Source organism: Poecilia reticulata, linkage group LG11 (genome assembly GCF_000633615.1).
Source record: "Poecilia reticulata strain Guanapo linkage group LG11, Guppy_female_1.0+MT, whole genome shotgun sequence".
NCBI classification, from domain to species: domain Eukaryota; kingdom Metazoa; phylum Chordata; class Actinopteri; order Cyprinodontiformes; family Poeciliidae; genus Poecilia; species Poecilia reticulata.
The window spans coordinates 16783955-16805189 of record NC_024341.1 but is presented as its reverse complement, the minus strand read 5'-3'; the positions used below and the strand labels follow the sequence as shown (position 1 = coordinate 16805189).

At 38.2% G+C, this 21235-nt stretch overlaps 1 protein-coding gene across 2 annotated transcripts in view; it reads right to left on the bottom strand.

The window, feature by feature from the left end:
• The window catches only part of slc45a4a (solute carrier family 45 member 4a), a 58877-nt gene that overhangs the window by 23623 nt on the left and 14019 nt on the right, over positions 1–21235 (bottom strand). For both annotated transcript variants that reach the window (XM_008422143.2, XM_008422144.2), the window contains exon 3: positions 15430–16655. In XM_008422143.2, the coding sequence (XP_008420365.1) occupies positions 15430–15736 (307 nt within the window). In that variant the 5' untranslated portion in view covers positions 15737–16655. The remainder of the gene's footprint in view (positions 1–15429; positions 16656–21235) is intronic.

The window sequence follows — 21235 nt, the reverse complement described above, 5'->3', positions numbered from 1 at the left end:
TGTTTTTTATGACATCACAACACTTTGACATCATCAGATTCCATCAGTGGAACAATGTAATGTATACTATGTTGCTAGGCAACAGCAAAGCCAGCCCACTTTCCAGTCTCCTGGCTGTTTCTACTTTAACAGCCAAATCTTACAAGCGCATATACTTTTTATACAGTATCTTGAGTGAGGAGTCGGTAGTCACTCCTAGTCACTTTTTCTTACTCCTGGTGAGTAAGAAACACAGGGGTTACAGAATGACATGAACGTTATATGACACAACAGGTGATTATTATTAGAAAATAAAGAAAGCCTAATAAACTGAATAACTGGAATTATTGTACGGGGTCTTAATCAGGAAATGGATAAATGAAAAAAATCAAACAGGACAAACTACTACACAGTAGAGTTGCATACTTTGTCTCAACCATTTTCACAGAGTTAAACAGAAGTGAAATTTCTTTTAGGTAAGATCAAAGATTGGGGGTAATTTTTTTAATTTACATTTATGTAATAATATTTGGTCATAATGATCAGGTTATTAATGATATATTCCAATTTTGTGTCCAAAATATAAATGCCAAATGTAATATTGTTGCAAGTTAAAGTTGGAATATTTAAATTATGAGTCAGCAAACAATTATGAAGATCCTTCCAAAATTTAGAAAAATAACTGCAAGAAAAGGATAAATGTTGCAAAAGTTCTACGTCAAAAGACACAGTCTTTTGCCTCAATATTAAATTTTAGTCTGAAGTATTCTTTACATGGATAAATTTTATCTAATATTTTAAAATTAATTTCTTTTGTTTGGGGGTAAAGGGTATTTTAAATAGCTACATCAAATTTTTTTGCATACACTAAAAGAAAATTCTTTAAGTATATTTCTTCTTTTCAAGGGGAAAGTGAAAGTCTTTTGGATGATGACTGTTCTTAAAATTTACTGTTGCAGTTTTTGTCTATAAAAGTAGTCTTGGATAAACAGTGGGTAAAGCCGTGGTACTGAGACTGTATAAAATAACGAACCTTGTATTGTGTTAATAAAAGCCTGACAGCTTTAATTACAGCTCAAAATTCTTTTTTAGTGCCGGTAAAATTATATTTATGCTGTAATTCTTCAAAGTTCAAAATATTCCTTCTGTCTTCCATGAGATGTTGAACAGACCAAATGCCTTTTGCCATCCATTCTTCAAAATTTACAGCAGAGGTAAATCTTTCTCCTCTACCAGGCTGAATCGTTTAATGTTTCAGGTCTRGTTGTGGATCAGGACGCTCTCGTCAAAGCCCTGATGTCTGGAGCGATACGAGCTGCAGCTTTAGACGTGACTCACCCCAAACCTCTACACAGGTACCCTCTATTTTAAAGAGGATATATACACTGAAACACTCCCAATCATTTGGAAGATAAATAGTGGCAAAGGAAACACTTTGCAAGTTGGATTTTACAATCCAAGTGAACATGACCACAAAATTTAGTTTTTGTTTATGCTGATTGGATTGCTTCATTAATTARATTAACTCTGTGTTTGCTTTATTCCCAGCCTGGTAGATGGAACCACTGCAYAGGATCTTTCCTACCAACAGACAACACGATCTTCAACAACTCTTTGAAGAATCTAAATTAATGAGCTACAACAACATTTAATTTCCCTTTTGGATTAATAAAGTGTTTTTGAATTGATTTTGAATTTGAGAACCAGCCTCTTGTTCCAGGCCATTTGCTTCACACAGACGGATCTGGACATTCGGCTATTCAGAAACAATTTCTTCCAGGTTTTAGTTCTAGATTTTTCCGTATGACACTAGATTAGTGCTATGAAGTTTAATTGTAAATTGCCTGTGCTACAAACAGCCGTACAACAATTCGAAGAGAGACGTGACGAGCCAAACAAGATGGCTGCTAACTCAATATCTGGAAGCGCAGCGTGAAGATCTCTGTTCACGTCCTCCGCTGCCGTTGATATTATCAATTTCAAATGTCTGTTGTATTTTCCCATAACTCCCCTTCTATTTTTTCTGTATGCATTTATTTTTTTATATCTCTATATAAACTTCTGTTTTTTATTGTCCAATGAGATCTTCCTCGTTTCATCTTGGATTTCAATTTAAACGTTACATAATTTTCAGTTTTATCTGTGGATAAATTAATAATTATTCCAAGTTTTAATCCAAGCTCGCTGAACTGTTTTTACAAGAGAGCAGTGACCCTTTATAGGCCTCGTAAATGTTGAGSTCACAGCTCGAAGCGCAGCATCGTTCATCCCGGTAAAACCTTGTGATGTAATGGCACAAAAAAAAAAAAAACTGCTAAAAGCAAATTCAACCAACATTTATGATGTCAGAGATTATAAAGTGCAGAAAAAGAAAATGAGACCAAAGGAGAGGAGAGGAGTGAGTCATAGCACTTCCCAGCAGTAAGAGATGGCCATCAATCATGCATTGGGCAAACATACACCCTCTCTTTTTACAGAAACACTTTGCATAAATGAAGACAAATATAACCAGCAGCCAAGGCTGTCATTACAGAAGTGCATTACAGAGCAAACCGCTGCATCAATATTTGAATTAATGCCGGAAGAGGAACAGAAAAAAATGCATCACAAGCTAAGAGTTTCTGTTCACTAAGCAAGCTTGGAGATACTAGATAAACTGCGTTAATAGTTGTCCACTGGGAGAGGAGCTGACATTACGAACTAATGTTCACATCGCTGTGCAAAGGTGCTAAATTCTCCCCCTCCTCCTGCCCCCTGTTCTCTTGCCATAAGGTGGCATTCAGATTGGGTGAAGCCAGCTGGTATGCACGCACACACAGCTGCTTCTAGTCAGCAGAGTTATGTAACAGCACTGCAGTAAACTAGCTGCCTCCTGCTGAGACACGCAGACGAATACGGGAAGAGAGTCAACCACGGCAAAACGTTTAAAAATGTCTGCACGGATTTCTTCTGCATGTTAAAACACACTTATATTGAGTTACTTTTTCATATTCAATGCCTGAGCGTATGTGACAAGCAGCAGGGTTGCTGGTTTCTGGCTGCGACTGACCTACCACCAACAGGAAGCTGCAGCCTTCCAACGAAGGGATCGATGAGGCCAATAGACACAGATCAGTCGGCGGTCTTATGTAACTATGCACACTGCAGGTCATGCAATTAACAACGGACACTTCTGTGCAAATTATGAATGTCAGACATCTTGGCAGAGCTGAACTCTGGATGGTATTTTCTCAGGTTCGGAACAAAACAGACTTCATTCCACTGTGATGGATTTGTGGCTGTAAGGCATTTTGAAAGTGAAGAACAGGTAGGAAAAAAGCTCAAATGCGTCTTGTGAGGATCCTGTTTACTTCATCTATAAAGCTGCAGAATAGGGACTTGACTGTGATGGACAATGATCTTAGTGTTTCTCCAGTTTACAGTCTTCGTGAAACAAATTCCACTTTGTTCTGAAAATACTCCGACTTTCTTTGGCTCAAATTCTTACTAAAATTTAGTGTCTTGGCCTCGCAGCTTGAAGCTGCTGGAAGCTTAATTTGTTCAGGTTTTCCTATTAGGCAAAATAAAAGGTAGAACAACAAAATATATAGATCAATGATCTTACAAGTTTTGAGTCACTTCTCGTAAATATACAATCACATAAAAGTAAAAATACTGTATATTCTAATATTTTTAATTGTAAGTCTCATCGGAAATGTTAAAAAATAAAAAATGTTTACAAATGTTATATTGGGAAGGAAAAACACATGTTCCAATCAAGTATTTCAGAGAACGAAGCAGGAAAATCATAACATTTCACATAAGTTCAGGTTTTTTCAATGTAAAAAGTTTCATAAACAGAAAAAACCTCCAGTCAATTTAGACATGCTGTTACAAACAGAGCAAACAAAGCCTTGTTTCTGTTTAATCATGTGACTTTCACAGACATTTCTATTCATTTTTAATCACTTGGACTGCAGCCACATACAGTGAAACAAATAACTGAATAACTAAGAATACTTCCTTAGTAATTTTCCTTTATTTATCAGGAGCCTGTGGGGCTGAATCACTTGCGCTCACAGGACTTATTTTTATTGAGCGTTCCTGGAGTCTGCACCGACTCCGGTAAAAGAAAAAGCTTTTCATTTCACAGCACCACCGGCTTCAGCATGAAATGAATTTGAAAGAGCTGGTCTCTTTTTGTTCTTTCAAGGGTTTTATAAATAATTTAGCAGAAACAAAGTTGGCTGTTTAAATTGGTGGTTTTTATTTATTGTGGTTTTTGTAACCAACTGTATCACTATACTGTTGTCAGGAAACCCTTGCAAAAGAGATTTTTCGCTGCTGCTGGCGTTCTGACTAAAACTAGGAGGATAGAGCACATCACTCCAGTCTCTACAGTCTCTACACTGTAGCTCAGAGAATAGACATTAAAATATTTATGTTAGTTTATAAATCAGTGAACGGCTTAGCACCACAATACATTAAAGATCTTCTGGTTCTGGTCTGCTCTGCAGCCCCAGAACCAAACAAAGAGAAGCAGAATTCAGCATCTATGCACCACAAATCTGGAACAAACTTCCAGAAAACTGCAAAACTGCTGAAACACTGAGGTCCTTTAGGTCTAGAGCAGTGGTTCTTAACCTTTTTTGAGGAATCGAACCCACCAGTTTCATATGCGCATTCACCGAACCCTTCTTATTCCACCTCCCACACACACACAAAATACTTTGTGGTATTCTGATTTAGTAATGTAATTATATTAGCTGTGTTACCACCCCCACGCCACTAGAGGCAGTAGCAACCCCGAAAAGACGTGACTAAGGAGCAGATTTAGACTATAGAATTTGGTAAAAACTGTGAGCTTTACTGAACTAATTAAAGACACAAGCTCAAATCCATGTTGAGAGTGAAACTCCTTCAATCAGTGCCCCTCCGCAGCTCTGATTGGCTAAGCAATGTAACGTGATTCTCTGTAGCAAGTGATGGCAAAACGGGGCGCCATCACGACTTTACACAAGTGTGTCTTTACCTCCGCGGCAGAGGCTCCGCCGAACCCCTGGGACCGACTCACCGAAACCCTGGGGTTCGATCAAATCCAGGTTAAGAACCACTGGTCTAGACTAAAAACCCAGGTGTTTGGAGTTGCCTTTGAAGCATAAATGATTAATGGTGCGTTCCCACCAAAAGCGTTACGCGCATCAAAAACGGTTCCAATGCTTCAAGTTCGACACATGTGAACTTTGAATGCAGACGCTTGACATTTTGCTCGATGCTTCAAATGCTCAAAATGCTTCAAATCTCGCCGCGCTAGACATTCAATATGCAAACGTAAACCAGACACACCATAAGAATTTAACGATGACACTCGGCTAAATCGAATGTTTCTGTTGTCGATTCTATGTTGCATGACTTTGTGCTTTTATGATGTAAAGCAAATTGAAACGCCTTGTTGCTGAAATGTGCTATACAAATACAAGTTGATTGATTGATTGATTGATTGATCTCAGACTTCAAGGAGAGCTATCCTGGTTAAATAAAGGTTGAATGAAAAATAAAATTGCTAAAAATCATTTTTCCCCTTCAATGAGAATTTTAAAGATGGCAAATGGATCCATCAAACTGAATGTGATCTCTAAGAGAAAAACCTATACATCGCTAGCTCCTCCAGGAGGATCCCAACGTGTTTCAACACCAGAAAGCACAAACAAAACACCTCAAATGACTCGGAGGTATTCTATAGCCAGAACTGATTCAGGACAACGATCTGGGTTTCCTTTCACTGGGACACATGAACCAAGACACCTGCGCTGATGGAGAAGAGGAGCGGTTTTACTCTGAGGCCTGACAGAGATCACCAGTCCCCGGACTGGGTTCAGCCGCCCGACACAGGAAGCTCCTTTCACCCACTTGATTGCAGATTTCAGTTATTTTTGTCATTCTTTTATTTCTCACGAACATTTGAGGGAACTGGAATGCAGACGAGCAAGGAAATCAAGACATTTGTTTTTCAGCTCAAGTCCCCCCCCCCCCCATAAAAAAGAACTGGAACGATGCCCATTAATTTGATTCGCCTCCAGCTCCAACTTAAAACTACGACCAACTCTCTAATAAAAATATTTCAGCATAGTAAGAGAACAGTTAAAAACATCTTCCAGCTGGTGACCTATTCCTTGCTTTCATTTGGCAGTTCTGAAGATAAGCTGCTTATTTAAACTAGAACAAGCAGTAATAATAAAGTCAGAAGCAGCTTAATGGTCCAATTAGCCATTCAGATGTGAGGCTGTTTGTCATGTTCAGCAGGGGAAGGGTCAACAGGCCGCAGGTAATCTGTTTACATCTCAACCATTTGCATACTGAGCTTTCTGGAGGTCACATGAGCCTCATTAAACAAAACATTTGGGCACATTTACGTTATTGCAAAACAAACACACTGCACAGTCTGTAGGATGTAATACTTATAATAATGTACAACTGAAACAGATTTAACCAGTGAGATGAACGTTTGTTGCTAAATTCTAAGGCTGCATTTCCTTGGATGATAAAATTGCTTAAATTGGATTAATAGAAAGAAATTTGCTTAATGGAATTATGTCAATTTTGCAAAAACTCATTTATTGTAGTTTAGTCGTATGGAAATTGGTGCAAAACTGCAATGGAGATTTTCTTTTTGTTTTTGCATCACGCTTATTTGTAGGCGCTGACCTGCTTGGAAAATGTGCAGCTGGATTAACCGGAGCTCAAAAAGCATCGCAACGTTCATCAAAAGTCGAGTTTGTTATTTGAAAGTGTTGAAGCCATAAATCCTCTGTGAAACTGCAAACGATTCCTGAACTCTTCCTGAGTGAAAACATTATTATTGTTGCTTCTAAATGAATATCAACTTGTTTTCTTTGATTTATTTAAGGTCTGAAAGCTCTGCATCTTTTTTGTTATTTTGACCATTTCTCATTTTCTGCCAATACAAAGTTTTTGCTTGGAATTTCAGAGACATGTTGTCAGTAGTTCATAGAATAAAAGAACAATGTTCATTTTACTCAAACACAAACCTATAAAGAGTAAAATCAGAGAAACTGATCATTTTAAGAGGCCTCTTAATTTTTTTCAGAGCGAGTGTTAACATCCATGATTTTAATTGCATTCTTATTTAATGGATTTAATTTTTTACATGATCAGAATGTCAAAAAAAATGTTTGCACACAATTGTAATGAAAACACAGCTGTTGCTGTTCACCTGATGCATTTTGTACTTAATTAACCTGCTTGGATAAAACTCAAACTCTGGTTTTACAGGAACAAAAGCAGTGAAAACAATCATTTTCCTCCTAGATTTTGTCCCTTGTCATAACCTGGAACCTCATTTTGTTTTTCATTGATTTCACCTAGTTTGACAGGCAGGGGTGAGAAACAATATGCTGACATGATAACACATAAACACACATATCCAGTTTAGCATTCCTCACATATTTAAACTAGTTTACAAAAAACTTAATGGAGCATGCAAGCCTTATGAGGGCAGAGAGCATCGTTTTGCTTTAAGAGTGATGACTCGGCTTTTCAAAAACACAAACAACCCACAATTCAACTGTGCTGCAGCCTTGAAGAACCTTTTACAGAACGCATAGAAACCACCAAGTCAGATGTAATAATCTTAAAAGTAGGGCTGGAAAATGAATCGATTTAATCAATTAGTTGAATTTGTTGCTTATGAAGACATTTTTGAATCTTTTTCACCCGTCACAGTAATGTCAGCACACCATCTTGTTTCATCAGCATCTCTTACAGCTTCCACTTATTTGGACTTTGAATTTAGGTCAATCCCTACAAGGGATGGTTGAAATGAAAGGTAATTTATAATTACTTCTAAGAAAAAGGAGAAAAAAAAAATCGACTTGGAAGCCACATGCGTCAAACTCGAGGCCCACGGGCCAACTCCAGCCCGCCACAGCTGTTTATGTGGCCCTCTAGATTCTAGACCAGGGGTGGGCAACTCCAGGCCTCGAGGGACAGTCTCTTGCAACTTTTAGATGTGTCTGAACTTCAACACACCTGAGTCAAATAATGAGGTAATTAGCAGGACTCTGGAGAACTTAACTGCACTGAGGAGGTGATTCAGCTATTGGATCCAGGTGTGTTGGGCCAAGGAGACATCTAAGAGTTGCAGGACACCAGCCCTCAAGGACCAGGATTGCCCACCCCTGTTCTAGACTAAACACTAAAAGTGTTTAAATATTATGTTATCACTCAAATCAATGCAGTTTTTGCATGTTTACTGCCAAATTATATTTATCAGTCCCTCCAGTTTCTTGAGAATTATTGTGGTAATTCACGCAAAATCAACAAATCCCCACACCTTTTTGCATTAATACATAATTGGGAGTTTGTTGCAGATTTTTCTCAGAAATCATCAAAAACTTTCTTACTTGTACCAAACAGCTACCTCAGCCTTAAATGTCAGATTATAGTCCATGATCTACATAGTGAGTAATAAAAAGTTGCATTTACCGTCTTAAATAAGCGCAAATATCACAAATATTCCCAAATTAGTCCCACAAACACTTTGAGTTTTATTGTGAAAAAAAAAATCAAAAAGAATCAAGCAATCCTGGAGGGACTGAAAAGATGTTCAATATTATTTAATTTTAATAATTCATTTATATTATAACAGTTTGTGATCAGGTTTAATCAACACATTCTGGCACAACCGGCCCTTTCAGAGCATTCATGATCCTGATTTGGGCCAAAACGAAAATGAGTTTGACACCCTGATGTAAGCCAAAGGTTACTTAGAAAATTTGTTGAAGGTTTACCTCATGAGGGTTGCAAAATACATTTTTGGAACAACCAAACACTTTTTGGGAATAAAGATTTTTAGAGTATTTATTAAAAATCTAACTTTTAAAGAATGTTTATTTAGAAAAAAGCTGTGCTGAGTTCATAGGCCCGGTCCATAGAACCCATTAATCTGGCATCAGTGTGTTGACTCCCAGCCTTTTTCTGATTTGTTGTTATTCTGGTCCGTGACGCCTGGAAAAGACCGTGCTTCTTCAGGGGGATTGAATCCTCTGCCTGCAGTTCTAGTTTGCAAACATTTCTTGTCTTAATTACTACTGCTGCAATTCGATGCACGTCAGTGCTGACTACGTGAGAAGGTAAACTTACTGGAGTGGACCTACTAATATAAATAACCGCCTGAGTGATAAATTGATCGGTTCCTTTACCAGAGTTGACAGAACGTGCGAGATAACCAGGATTGCTGCTAAAAATGTCAAGAACACGATTCACACGGCGAGAACCTTGCTCTCAATCTTTCCCTAGAAACACTGTTTCTTACATTTTATATCCTTGTTTTTCCATTTCACTAAAGCATAAAAAGATGCATTTTCTGTAGGTTTGACCACCGTCTCCGCCGTATTCCTTCCACTTCGATGAACGATTTGGTCAGATTACGGTGATTAGTCCCCGTGACATCAAGCCAGTCATTTATATAACCCCGTCTCCAAGGTCAGCCACTGGATTAGGCCCGCCAACGTGACGGGATCCCTCAAGCTGATTAGGTTACCTGGCATGCAAGTATAAACAATGCAAGATCAGGCTGATTTTCCACGATAAAGCAGAACGGTGGGGTGTATTTTGGAAATCTTTAAAAGGGTAACAGCTAATATGACGCACTATATTTTAGCTACTACACGTAAACTAGAGGCTGGAATGGGGTCGACTTATAAAAAAAAGTCTGGCATCGCTGCTAATGTGCAGGATAGAGAAGAGAAACCACTTGAGGTTGTCGCCAAGTAAAGTTAAGTAAAGTAAACTGGCTGGCACAATGACGATCTGCTAAAGTGATTAAATCACATCAGAGACTAAGCATTAAATGATTATGTTGAATTCCATTAAAGGAGAGAGGGAAACACTTTAATGTAATCAGCTGCTCCTTCCAGGCGAACGTCCACTCTGAGCACAAGGACGTTTCCTGTAGTAATCTCTTCTGGAAAAGCAAAGAAGGCTAAAAATGTTGTCCGCCTGCCAGGTCTGCAGCGGTTTGGTGCATCACGAAAGCCAAAATTCATAAAAAAACAGGTCAGGTAAGAAAGGAAACAACAGATTCTGAACCAAGTGCTTGAAGCATTTTTGTAAACTTTACTATGCAATTTCTTTTTTTCTAGAAAAAAAACTTTAGAGCAAATTAAAGTATACATTTTTTTGTTTTTAGTCTTTGAAAGATAAATTTACTTATGCAATGATGCTTCCATAACCGTTCTGGTAACACTTGAGGTGTGTGCATATGACTAACATAACACTGTCACGAACATGAAGGAGTGTTTATGAATGTCTATAACTGTTGTCATGTCATTCGGTAAATAATGACTCTTTTAATGCAAAGTTGACACTTTTAATGAGCTTTTAATGCAACTTTTAGTGCAGCTTTGCATTAAAAGTGTCATTATTTATCAAACAACAGTCGTAGGCATTCATGAAAACTCCTTCATGTGTATGACAGTCTCATGTCAGTCTTATGCACATGCCTTCAAATAAAGTGTTACATTTCTTTCTAGTTTTCAACTTTATATGGAGGTTTTTCTAATTTCCATATTACTGGTTAGAAAAAAAATGCTAAAATCATAAGTCACTCAACGTTCAATCCTACTTTCTGCGACGTTTCTTGAGATTCAGTCTCATCTCTGAAGCAGATGTTGACACAGTTCCTAAACTTCTTTAATATTAATTTTAACATTAAGTCACAGATCATAGTTTTGTCAGTTTTTCCCCATAATTTGTCTTCAGTTTCCCTTCATCAGATCTTTTCTGGACCAGGTTTTGGGCTCTGTGCTCAGGACTCTTATGTAATGGCCCATCACTAAAGGAGCAACGCAGCACACTGTCCCTTTCCATCACCTCCTCCCCATTTGCACCACCGTCTCCCTGTCATTTCACTGGGTATAGTTCCTACAGACCGTAGTTTAAATCTGAGGCCTTATGCAAATAAATCGCAAGTCACTGCAAGTAAAATAAAAAATTTTAAAGTTAAAACACTTAATAAATCCAGCTATTTTTGGGTCATATCCAAGTGTTAAGTTATTGGAATATAGTCTAATTTAACCCTTTTTTTATCTTCCACTATTTTAGTATGTTGTTTTCCGAGAGTCCAATTTGGAGGAAAAGATGTAAATTATAGAAAAAAAGTACAAAAACAGCATTTCTTAGCTACAGTAAGTGTCAAACATTAAATTGAAAAGAATACAATGCAGACATCAAGGCATGATGGGATACGTTTGGAATTAGAAAAAGGTTTATGCAAAGCTTGTATTGAATCACTTAACACCCACAGCTCGACAGACAGCTCCTTCCAAAAGGAGCTGATGATTTCAGTATTTGCTTTTTCTCCTAGCTTTGACAAAAACGTCTGTGTGCATGAATGTGAACAGCAGAGAGCTTCCCACACAGGACCTTGTAGGGTAGAAGCTCCTACTCGTTTCTCTCCCTCGTGTAAATAAGGGCTCCTTCATCAAGCAGAGTCTCCTGCACACACCCCGTTCCCCTGACCTTTGTGTTGAGGGGTTACACACACCGACACAAAAGTTTAACTCTGGGTGAACCAACCAACCAGCTCAATGTCTATCCAGCCAATTCCAGGAGCTACAGACAGTTTTCAGCTTTTACCAATAGTACGGTACTTTTATTTTCCTAAAATGTAGAGTTTGTGCCTCAGTGTAGATTGTTTTTAGTTATTGGTAAGAGTATGGTAAAAATAAAATATAAGCAACTTATAAATGTTTGTGTAGATCTAGAAGTTAAATGCAAAGGAAATAAAGTTAAAGAGAAAAAACATGAAAACACTTCCTAACAAACCCCAACGCTGAACGATATTTTCCCCTCCAAGTGCTTCTGCATTGCTGCCACCTTGTTTGTCCTGTTAGCAGTTTTTCAACTCTGCCACAATGGTCTTGTCAACACTATGTTTGGAGGGGATATTTTAGTCTGTAGCGGCATTTTATTCCCTCCATTGTGGTTGGTCAACAGAAATAAGCTTGAGGTGACAAGTTACATCAATCTTTAATAATGCATCCATGACACCAATAAGAAGTAAAATGAAGATATTAGCAGTGGATAACAATGTACAAGAGTCGATATTTATACACAAGTCTTAGCTGCATTTTTTTTTAAATTTAGTTTGATGAGCTGTCATCACCTTATCTGCAGGAAGCATCTATCAGAGCAGTCAGTTGAGTCCTCCATGACTTTTAAGGCTGTGTGATATCAGGAAGTTTAGAGATTGTGATAATATTTGCAAATCTCGCAATGATGACAATATCAGTTGCGATATATTTATAATTTCTTCTTTCCTCGCTCTCTCATCAGAGAAAGTGATCTAGTGGTGGGAAATGGCATTTAAAATTTCATGTGGTATTTATTGTGACAACCAAAACAGTTACAATGCCAAACTATTTACAAACTCGCCGATTTCTTTTTTAAAGAAACTTTTTTTCAATAATAATGTTTTCAAATTTATTAATTTTCATTGATGCTTTCATGTAACCAAACGTGGACTAAATAGTAAAAAAAATAGCATTTCTGAAAACGCTGCCCGTTTTTTTTAAGAATCATTGAATGGCATTTATTATTATCTTGATGAATCAAAATATTTATCATAGTGAGAAAATGTTCAATAAACAATACAATAAGTGCCCGTAGCTATGTGACCATCTGCTGCTGTGAGACTCTCTCCAACCGGCTAAATATCACATTAGCATGTGAAATGGAAGTTCATGACACTTGAAGTATATTTGACAAGCATTACTGCACTCCAAGCATTCCTTGCAACAATATTGCACACACTAATATCGCGATTATGTTGACAATTACTCCCTTATTTGACAAACTGACATGTTTTCACTGCTATCTATTATGAAAAACCGATTTAAAAAACACAAATATCCTGAAAACTTCCACACAAGAAGCCAAGAACCTTCCTACAGTCTGACATAAGCTGAAACAAGCTGCAACAATCTAGTAATTAACACAAATCCTCTGGATTCTTTAAACTCGATAGTCCTGAATTGAAGGATTAATAATTCATAATTGCAATTACATTCATCTAAGACACGGTGAAATGGGCAGTGGCTGCAGCAGGACGTGCTGCTTGCTAACAAATGCTCTTCAAAATAAAATGTCAACTGGAGAACCTGGCATGATAAAAACAGCTCATCTAGTTTTCCTTCTTCAGTGATAAATCTGAGATAGAGTCAAAACTCTGTCTGATTCAGATTTGTTTATTTCAGGGGATTAATCGGTACAATTTGTACCTCACAGCTATTCGAATTTTACTAAGAAGGGTTCAGACGTGTCCTGAGCTGAAAAAATAGGCCAAGGCAGCTAAATCAGGGCTAAAATTAGAACAAAAGCATGCAGCTGTCTGAATCCACAACAGGCTGGCCTGAAACGGCGTTACACTGATATAAATTACACAAATTGTTTCAGTTTAATGCCAGGTAATAGAGGAAATCTGATGGCAACTCATAATTATAGCTTTCAATATCTTTCCTTCACCCTGAACAACATCCAGGAGTGTTTAAGCCTCGTTCTCTCCGTCGGCCCACTTTGGGGGGCCAGACCGGCTTCACGGTGGCCTGAGTGACCTCCCCATAAATGGCTTCTTAGTTATGTAAGGTAGGAGATCAGATGGGGTCACTGAGGGAGGAGAAGGTATTTAGAGAGAGTAGGCACTGAAAGGAAGCAGCAAGAGGGACATGCCATCAACTACAAACCAGATTATGACAGTTTCTAACCGATTCGTCACCACTCTCTTATTACTGGTAATTTCATAAATTTTCATACCAGGCGTGGCTCCAGTGAATGCTTTGATTCTTTCTGCATGGTTTTAGAGAGGGCCAAATAAAATATTTACTAATGTAAATTAGGCTTTGTTCCTGAATACACATTTTTATTTATGTAAACAGTGAGTCAGAGAACATGGCAGATAATCCGCAGGAGGAACTGGGTCCAAACAAAGTGGTGGGATAAATGGTTACTTTAGACGCCTTGACTTACTTCAAATAGTCATCAAGAAACAAAGCAGCTACATTTCAGCTTTTCTGGATCATTTTTTAGAGGTAGTGGTCATCTACACATCGACAATCTTCAAAGACTTTATGGCATTTGCACATTCACTTTTAACACCAATTAGTGGTTCCCCCCAACAGTTAATTTCTAAAATTCAGCGCAATAAAATAAGGCCTTTCTTTTAGGTCTTTTTTGTCCAGTTTAACCAAGAATACAAAAAAATTGTGGAAGTATACAAAGAAAACTGCCATTCATGCGGATAGACGAGTGAAAAATATGTGAAACAGTTTTTCTTCTGAGTCAGAAGTTTTTGTGATTATATGATGGCAACTTGTAATCCCTGTTTTAGCTTCTGGAAGATGTAGATGTTTTCCCAACTAAAACCTTAGTCAAGTTACAAACTTGACTGAAATCTTTCAAGATGTCGCCTGGTGATGCAACACTGACTCGCACAGTAAAGTAAAACACTGTGTGATCTTGCAGATGAAATCTATGATTACTAATCTGTTTTAAATATGTAGGTGGCTAAAAAACTAACAATTTGTGAGGAAGAAAAGGCTAAGATATAGTAAAATGGACACAAAAGGATACAGTAGTAACTCTTAGTAAATGTTTCTACCAAACCTGGACCGCATGAATTTTATAATGCTTCATGCTGCAGTTATTTTTTTTATTTTTTATTTTTTTACATATTTGATAAGACTGTCACTATTTCATGACAGTAGATCATGGGACATACATTTACTGCTCCTGGACAGAAACAACCAATCAGAGCAAGGAGAAGGATCTTAGCGATGTCAGTCAAGCTCATGTACACACTGTTCACATCCTCTGTTCCCCAAAGCCTGTCGTCAATGCTTAGGCTAGTTAGCATAGCCACTGATGATGTCGGTAAATTGTTTCTCCGCCATTGGCACAATGACCGGCATGTACACAAGCGTGATTAACAACACCAAGACCCTCCTCCTGGCTTTAACTTACAGAAATGTTACAGTTTTATTTCAAGTACGTAGCAGGAGCCACAATCAAGATTATTTTTGCCTCTTATGGAGAAAAAAGGAGTTAAAAGGTAGTTTTATAGGCATAGAAGTATGCAACTGTGATGCCACACATTTTTAAAAATAAAATCCAATGGATGTTTGCAGAATGTCGTGTGTGAACGAGCATCACACACGACACTGTGACAAAACTTATTTGTGAGTTTCAGAAAACTGGAAACGTTGCAGATCAATCACCAAGCGGTCCAAGACATGCAGCGACTACAAAAATGAAGTCCTACAAAAATAAAATGTTTATTTTTTATATGTATGAAAACTTATGGCCCATCCTGTAGAAATAAGAGCTGAAAGAGAATATTTTAGACTGAAAAAGTCTAGAAAGAACAAGGAGAAAGCAACAACTCCAGTGACTTACCTATCTGCAGCAGCACAGGTGTCACCAGCGCCGTCTCCATGGCGTAGCAGAACTCTCGGCCAAACATTACTGCTCCGTGCATCACCCATCTCTTCAAGGGTATACCTTCGATGGACCCCTCGCTTGCCGACTCCTCCCCTCCTTTGCCTCCTCCTTCGCCCCCCAATCCATCCGCCTCGCCGCCTGCTCCTGCTTTTTCCTCCTCCGGGCCCGATGCGCTGGATTTCTTGGCGCCGATCCCGCCAACCAGAGATCCGACCTGCATGGTGTCAGCCTCTGTGTTCTGTGGAGGCATGGTGGAGGGCATGCACGCAACAAGAAAACTCCCCTTCTAACGCAAAAAAAAAAAAAAAGCGCTGAATAATTTGCAACTCCTCCTAAAGGTAAACACAAACTTGTTGTATCAAGTTTGTTGCAGCTTATTTTAAACTGACAGCAAGTTTCTTAAAGCTCAAGTTTTCTCAAGCTACAAACTGCAACCAGTGGATGTAACAGACTGACCTGTTAGTATTCAACAACAAAACGTTCTAGTTAAAAGAAAATGCCTACAAATGTTAAATAACTGGAGAATAAGCTACAATTTCTCAATCTACCAATAATTCTCTCAGATCTAAAAGAGGAGAAAGCCAACAAGAAATCTGCAACCACTTGTGCCCCAAACAAGTTGTCCTCCAAAAAAAAAAAAAAAAAAAAAAATCTGCAACTTCAAATTAAATCCTTCTTGTTTTCCACCCAGTTAAAAAATGTAAATCGGCTTTCCGAGGCTTGTACAAAATCCCTAAAAAATAAGTGAGCAGTTGTATTTCACTGGAAGAGCGAGTGGTACATTCCAAGAGCGGCTTTGTGCGTTTCCTTCTTTGTGTTGTCTTGGGAGGTGTGTGAGATGCCGCTTGAACATTTATTTGGTTTGTTGGTATGGAAGTGTTTGCATGTGTTGTGTGTGAGAGTGTGCGCGAGTGCGTGGATGTGTGTGTGTGGGTGCATAGGGTGTTTATGGCTTTTTTGTCATTGAGGTTTGCGGCTTTGTTTTGCTTTACTGTCTATTACAAGCAGTAAAAATCCATATAGAAGACCATTCGGTGAGCTCCAGAGTCATTTTGTGTCTGGGGGGCTGGATGATGGTGTGGGTGGGGGCGGGCGACAGGCTGCAGTTGGAGGGAGGAGGAGGGCGGGTGGCGATGGTGGGCGGAGCTCCTGTGAAAATCCCCATCGATTGGCTGATTAATCTGGAGAAAGAAGCACAAATCAGAAAATCAGGACTCAGAAAAATTATGAAATTAAGAAAGTTATTGCTTTAGGCATGTCAATAACGGCATGGAAATAAAAATAAAAGAAGTGAGGACACAATAGTTAATACATCTGATAGAATATTCAATATATTCACTGAATTCCATTCCAGAGTTGCACAGCATTCTGGGGGATGTAGGCAGAGGAAAGACTTTAGCTAACCTCTCACAACAAGTTAAGCAAAGTTGGTGAAATCAACTCACTCACTCACTCTTTGGTTACCAAGCAACAACTAGCTCACTCACTCTTTGGTTACCTAGCAACAACTCGCTGAGTAACTGGCGCAGAAGTAGTTTCAGGTTGTGACAGTATGACTCACAACTACTTAGAAATAATAATAATAATAGTTAAAAATGGAGAGGATTGAAAACTAGAGAAAATAGGAAAGCTCAAACCACCAGTATGGCAGTATTTCAGATATTTAAAACAAAAAACTAATCAATAATTGTTGATATCAGCTGAAGTGAAATGCTTGTATTCGCGACATATTTTTCAGCCATATCGTTCAGCCTTAGGTACATATAGTGGAATCCTGGCCTATTCGCAGATCAGTGTTCATGTATTTTCCCGTGTAATGAAACTCCAAATTATCTGCAGAAAATGTGCTTATTTTTTCAGAGCACTTCTAAAATATTTGCGGTATTTATTTTCCCTGCTGCTGATTGGCTGTTTCCACCAGAGATAAGGAAGATTGTGAACATTAGCTTCAGTGGTCGTGCTAAGATGTTTTCCACTATAATTAGTGAATATTAAGGTATATTTGGTGTTTGAACTATAAAAACAGGCAGTTCTAAGGGTATTTAGAAGGAGCTTCAAGTATAGCAGATTTCAGATTTTTGTTTTCACTTGTGATACCAAACGGCTGCGAAAACCAGCCATTCACTGGAAAATGATAGGACAGGATGCACTGTGATACAAAATTAGGGCTGAAACGATTCCTTCTCATCCTGGTTTCTTCTTTTCTCCCTGATGTCACATGAATCAGTATGTTGGAGGCATTTTATACACAGATACATCGTCATTTGAGCAAATTGTTTAAATGCAAAGAAAATAGTGTATGTAAACTTGTGAATAAGTCTTGCATTACCAAAAAATGCTGCAGAAAAGGAAAAAACAAACACCTGATTAAAGCATTGTGCATATTTTCAACGGAGACATCTTTCCTTTTGTAAATTCAAGGTTGTGAGCACACAAAGGGCCTTTTTGGTTCCAAACTAGAGGCTGAAAAATTCAAAACGAAATGAATAAAACTAATGTGTACACCGGTATTTAGACGCAGAAAACCTCAGTTGTACGTTTGAGCTGTTTGAGACAGCCTACAGGCAGATACCACAAGAGACACACATTTATGTCTTCTCTCCTTTGAAGAGAGTCCATATTTTTTTAATTAGTCTAAGCACATGATTCATCCTCGCAGACACTCGGACAGTCTTTGAAACTGGACGGAAAGGATGAAGGAATGCAACGTGGTAGACGACCTGAAGCGTCGTCAGACTGAGCTACTGTTTGGAACAGAGGGCTTGTGTGTGGAGCTAAAATAAAACGACAGATATGAGCACAGAAAAAAAAGATAAATAAGTGAATAAGTGAGGGATAGAAGGAAGGCCTTCAGCTATTAATATGCTTCACAGAGTAAGGCAGAGAAACAGTCTGCGAGGAGGTTTCTAACAGCGTTGAATCCCACCGAGTGTTTTTGTCTCTTTAGGATGAATCCCACAGAGACGACATGTTTCATCACACACACATCAACAGCTTTATGAGTTTCATCAGGCCTCTGAGCAAAACAAAGAACTAAATGAAAGAAAGGGAGGGAAAGGAGGCTTTGAATGTGGAGAGTGGGAGGAATAAGTAACGATGCAGAGGTCAGAGGGAAAAGGAAGACCAGTAAACCGAGAGATGAGATCGACAGATGGATGAAGATGGAGGTTTATCCCCTCATTCCTCTCCTCTCCATTATTCAGCGTTCTCACATGTCGCCATTAACATTTATGACTCGCTGAAGATGGTCATGAATGTTTTAGCATGTATAAACACAGTCGCTCCTCTTCACCTGACCCCACACACCCCAGTTGATTTCATAACAAACCTGCACACTTCAAACACTCATATCCATACACAGATAAAACACACTTTGCTAATTGTAACAGGGGACCCATTATGCAAAATTCACATTTTGCAAATTTTTTGTACTTCCATTCGGGTTTCTACTGCTTCAGACTGAGGGCTTAGAAAACCCACCAAGCCGGTTTTTGAAGATAAGTTGATGATTTTTGGCATCTGGAATATGAGGCGTTTCTAAAACTTTCCAAATGCAATGTCACAAATAAGCAACCCCAGTGTTGTTCCGCCCATCACCTAGCAACCCAAGCTGAGCTGCAGCCCATTTGGTCAGCTAGTTTTTACTAATCTATGTGCTACGTGTACAATGGCTGCTGGAAAAAACAAGTGTTTTGTTGTTGCCTTACGATCCAGAAACCACTTTGTTGCATTCTTGTTGGTTGTGCGCGAGGCTCCACTTCTGTTTTTCAAAAATTTGTGGTTGTATAATTTCGCATCTATGGGGGGTCTAGCAGCAACTTCTTTAGATTTGAAGTGACAAGAGGTCCTGAAACATCTCATTCTGAAAGGAGCTCAAAATAGGCAGAACTGAGCAGACCAACATCTCATTATCCAAGAACAATTTTGTGCAAAAAACATAATGAACGTGTTTTTCGTAGTCCATAGACCTATCCCACACTCTTAAAGGAAGTATAAAAGGTAATCTTCATTCCTCTTTAAATTAGAGAATGACAAGCACCCACAGATTCAATGCTGAGGTCTTACCCAACCTCCAAATATGACAACAAGCATTAAGTGGTTAAGCTGGGAATCATAAGAAGATCCAAGCAGGGTGGAGATGCAACAGCTACTCCACTTATGAGCCTTTTATTGTCATGTTTACCAAGCTGGGGCAAGCTTAAGGGGCATGTGGAGGCTTCTAAATAATTTCCAGAGCTTTGAATATCTCACAAGAGCACTGCTCAGTCCATCAGCCTTCATCAGAGAATCAGCCGACACACCCATGGTAACTCAGGAGAAGTTGTGAGGATTCACAGCTCAGCCAGGAGAAACGTCACAAATCTGGCTTTTATTGAGGAGTTGCAGCATGGAAGATATATGATTGTAGGTAAATACAGCAGTCTGTTGCGATAAGCCTTGATTGTCCTCATGTTTGTTTTTCTCATGCAGACTTCCGTCAGTCTCTGTGACCCAGATTACATTCTAATAACTCTTTTGTGATTATCATGCTTCAGTGTTTTTGTTTTTTCCCCATTAGAAGTGCTGAATTGAAACGAGTGGGTAAGCGTTGCCATGTTTTTATTGTGAAACTCACCATGTGTGTCACTGCAAAATGTCGCCCTGCCGCATTTGAACTTCAACCAGCAGGTGAGTGTGCTTGTCTCCACATGCAGACCAGTTCTCACTAAAAGATAACTTTACGGGATCCAGTGATTTAATCAAAGACAAACGCCAGAAATGAAAGCAAAGTCAGAGTTTGAAGATGGGTGTAGTCAAAAAAACAAACGACTTCTCAACATGTTTACAAGCCGCTGCCAAAGCGGCGGCAAGTGGGAAGCTTAAGTGGCAGCTTCCAAACCAGAAAGTTATGAGTCTCTTTCCTTTAATTAGCTGGAAAAGTTCGTCACATTTATCTGAGAAGGAAAACTGTTTTTTTGTGTGTTTTGCACGAAATGGCCATTTTAACTATCTAGAATAAAAGCAAAAACAACTAAAAACATGAAAATAGAGGACAACTATCTTTTGTTATAATTTATTTGAGTTTTAGAACATTTTTATGCATTTACTTTGTTCTTTTTTCAATCCCAATGTTATTTTTATACCATTTTACTATGTATTTATTCTAAAATTCTGGATAAATTATATAGAATTTTACTTTCATTTACATATTTTTAAATGTTATTTTGGGGGGTTAATTTTTGCTTAATATGTTATGTTAGTCATTGTATCCTTTTATTTTTTAAACCATTTTATTGCATGAAATAGTTTCAATTTGATTAGAAATGTAGGACTATTTTTATTTTATGAGTAACTTATTCATTTAATATTTTATTATGCTGCTCTAGTTCTTTATATTTATTGATTATAAATTAAATTTATTTACTTTGATATTATTTCTTTATGTTGAGAAATGTCAATTTTAATAACTTATAATACTTGATTTTCAATCTGATTTGACAACTAAAGGCATTTTCCAATTATTTCTTCTTCTTTTAATACAACATAAAGTAGAGAATGTGATCCGATCTTACCGATTTATGCAGCTCTACTTCCAGATCTCTGATTATTTCTTTAAGTTCGGGTAACATGAGCTCAGCTTATAAACAATTACAGCTTATACTCCTTTGCAGTTAATTAGCTACAGCAAAATTCAGCCTCACGTAAAGAGGCGTAAAGAAGGACAGAAGCAAAAGACTCACAGACGTCAGTAAATTAAAGCCAAGTATAAAAAAAGAGGTGG